We start from the raw sequence: 3,491 nt of genomic DNA, 5'->3' as shown, positions 1-3,491 counted from the left end.
TTTTGTATTCAAATCTTTTGTTTAAAAAAAAACACACACAAAAATGCTGTTAATTATGAATGGGCTAGTTATTTTCCTTTTATGGATTAAAAATTATCATTTGGACATAAATACCATAACTGCAATTAATTAGATTTGCTCAGATGGATGATGTGAGGGAGGGAGAAGGGTGGATGTTTGTTTACCCCTCTCAATTCTCTCGTTTTTGCTTTTCATCTCAGCCATTCACACCTTCTATAGACACATATTTTGTTTCTTTACTCTTCTCCCCCCCCCCCCCCCCCCCGTTTAACATCTAATTACATTTCAAACTTTTCTCAGTACTGGTGAAAGCTCTTCGGGCTGAAACATTCACTGTTTCTCATCGGCGGTTCTGCCAGTATTGGTGCGGAGATGGAGTCAGAGTTTTACAGCACAAAACCTTTGAGACCCTTTGGGTATCTACACCGACCACCACGCACCTATCCGAATCCCATTTTCCAGCATTTTGTTGATCGACTTGCATCTTATGGTCTTTCAAGTGCCCATCTAAATGCTTCTTAAATGTTGAGGGTTCCTGCCTTCACCACCTTTTCAGTCAGTAATTCCCACCACCCTCCGGGTGAAAAAGTTTTCCCTCAAATCCCCTCTAAATCTCTTGCCCATGTCCCCTCGGTGTCAGAAGAACAGAGGTAATTAGTCAATCTGTGACCTTTCAAAAGATGTGTTCCCCCATCGGGGTGACCGATTAAACACGCCTGGCCTGGCCCTGCTGAATGTTTCAACAGGTTTGCAGAGATGAGCTTTGCTGTGAAACAGTAGACGGAGCTGTAACTGATACAAGTGGGACAAAAAAAAAGCAACATGAAATGGGATCAAGCTCACGTAGCCACAGTTTGTGTGTGTGCGTGCGTGTGGGTGTCATTGACTCTTTACACAAAAAGGTCTTGATGGGTGGGTGGCTGTTGACTGTGAAGAGGGAGGTTTCCCCTCAGCTTATTAGTCAGGATGTGGGCGGTGTGCGCGCTGCAGACGCCCAATGGGGCGGCTGATAGTATAAATAAGAGTGAGGGAAGCCGCGGCGCCCGGCTCTCCGGACACTGTCTGTGCCCAGAGTAAGAGAGAGGGTACTGCCCATGAAGTTAGCAGCCGACTTCCCTCGGCCTGAGCTTTGGGAGCAGTTTGAGTTGAGGCTGAGTCCGGGGGGCTGGGACAGAGCCCCCCACACACACACACACACCCGCCCCCAGTCATGCCGTGGGACCTGGCTCCCTCCGCCCCCGGCCATGCCCAGGAAGAAGGCTGGCAGAAGCGCTGTAAGAAATCCTCCTTCGCTTTCTACCAGGCGGTGCGGGACCTGCTGCCAGTCTGGATGCTGGAGGAGATGAGGACCATGGAGGTGTTCCACTGGGAGGAGGGCGGCCGGGCCAGCAGCTACTCGCCCTCCGAGGCTCTGCTCTACGCCCTGGTGCACGACCACCAACCCTACGGGCGGTACCTGCTGTCCGAGCAGCCGCGGGCAGCCCTGGCCATGCCCAGCAAGAGCTTCTGCTGCTGCCAGGCCCTGGCGCCGCACCTGGCCATGGCCGTGCGCTACAACCGGGTGGCCACGCTGGGCCGGATGCTGAAGAGCCTGCGCCACTTCCCCGAGGACGAGCGGCGGGGCTACCTGGACCGGCGCGGCTGCGTGCACGTGGAGAGCGGCAAGACGCCGCTGCACCTGGCCTGCGAGCTGGCGCGGCCCGAGTGCCTCAGCCTGCTGCTGGGCCACGGCTCGTCGCCCTACGTGGCGGACTGCCACGGCAACACGGCGCTGGACACGCTGCTGGGCCGGCTGTGCGAGGAGAGCGAGCCCGAGCCGCACCGGAGCTGCCTGCCCAGCCTGCTGCTCTTCATGCCCGAGCTCAACTTCAAGATGCAGGGGGCGCTGAGGGACGACGCCGGCCTGTGGCGAGGCCTGCTGGGGACCGACCTCTTCCAGTGGCTGTCAGGCTGCAGCCCGCCGCCCCTCTTTATCAAGGCCATGCAGGCCTTGATCCGGACCGTTGCCCCCCAGAACTTCCCCGAGGGCCTGCACCAGCTGCCCATCTCCCACCTCCTGCGGGCCCTGGACTTCAAGCTGACTGCGGAGGGCGCCGCCCACTCGCACTTCAAATGACGCCGCCTCCCTCCAGGGACCTTGAGCTTCAGAAGAAAAGAAAGTTTATTTTTCTCTCCTAAAAAACAAAAGTGTTGTTTGGTGTGTGCCTGTATATCGGTCTGTTTAAGAGATGCCAAACCAGATATTATGGAGGTGGACTTTTGGAATGAGCGACGTCGTAAGTTTCCAACCCTGTAAATTAGAAGAGCTGTGGATTTTTAAAATATATATATATATATATTGTTTCAGATTGTCGTTTGAAACAATATAAACCTCTTTGATGCACTGGGGTTAAGGAATTGTATCATTGGGCATGAGCCCAGTCTGACTTTTATGACATACAGTAAATAATTTATCAACATTCTGTGTTTGGAGGGTTTTTAAGCCTGCTTCTCAAATCCTGATGCTGCAGCGAGCGAACATTTCCCCCCTGTTTTAGATTCTGTTGATTATAATCGAGATGCACTGTGCACCGGCTCTACGGTTAACTCGCTGCTTCGCCCCCCTCGTTGTTACACTGGTGAAGTCTTATACATTCCGGCCTCTCTCTCTCTCTCTCTCTGCACAAGTATGCTGGAACCGAAACCCGAGTGTCCAAACCTCTCCAAGGTGGTGAGGTCGATAGATCTCTGGCCACCCGATCCACAAACAGGCCTTGTTACCATAGAAACAGTCATAACATTCACATTGTTCCCAGTGAAGCGTCCAAGCCAAAATTGTCCTCTTTCACAAAGCCAAAGGAACTAATGTTTAGGTGAACTAGTCTATCTCTCACGGTGTTAGGACGGTGAGTTTATATGGTATGGGGGGAGGGGGGGGCATTGATTCCTGTGATTACAGTCAAATTGTTTTTTTTTAAATCATGGAGTATTACAGGATTTTTCATCCTGTATAAGGCTCCATTTGTCTTATCATCATGTCTACATTTGCATAGAAACTGTTAATCAGTCGCCTCAAGTGGAAATAGAAGTTTCTCTAAGTAGATCATTTTACCTTCTGCCCTTTTGAAAGCCGAAGACGCGCAGAAAGTTGGCCAGGTTCAGGAAGTAACCTCTGCACCACTATTTCTGCCCTGCCAGGCTACCAAATGTAAATTATGGTCATCGTACAAACTTAAGTTTTGACTCCTTTGACTTCCCCGGAACAGGCTTTGCATGAGCTGCCCTGCCTGAAGCTTATTGAAATGGAGCCTTTCCATTTCAATAAGCTTCCATGAGCCCTGTGGACAGTCCTCTTGTGCTATCCTGACCAAGCTTTTCCTGACTTTATATTCGTATCGGAATAAAAGACATGAAGTTCCCAGAATGTTCTATTTGACCCGTGTTAGTAAAATATATTTAGAATGAAAATGTAATCACCAGACAGATTTAAA

The 3,491-nt window shown here is 50.9% G+C and overlaps 1 protein-coding gene across 1 annotated transcript; it reads left to right on the top strand.

Moving 5' to 3' along the window:
- The first annotated feature begins 1,039 nt into the window (after window positions 1-1,039).
- LOC140402723 (ankyrin repeat domain-containing protein 9-like) lies at window positions 1,040-2,480 on the top strand. Its single transcript, XM_072490435.1, has one exon. It carries the CDS (start codon window positions 1,232-1,234, stop codon window positions 2,135-2,137), a length of 906 nt encoding a protein of 301 aa, XP_072346536.1. The 5' UTR covers window positions 1,040-1,231; the 3' UTR covers window positions 2,138-2,480.
- Window positions 2,481-3,491: the final 1,011 nt, after the last annotated feature.

This window comes from Scyliorhinus torazame, chromosome 2 (assembly GCF_047496885.1).
Source record: "Scyliorhinus torazame isolate Kashiwa2021f chromosome 2, sScyTor2.1, whole genome shotgun sequence".
In the NCBI taxonomy this organism is placed as follows: domain Eukaryota; kingdom Metazoa; phylum Chordata; class Chondrichthyes; order Carcharhiniformes; family Scyliorhinidae; genus Scyliorhinus; species Scyliorhinus torazame.
The sequence above is the reverse complement of the archived record's forward strand: the minus strand, read 5'-3'. Positions and strand labels throughout refer to the sequence as shown.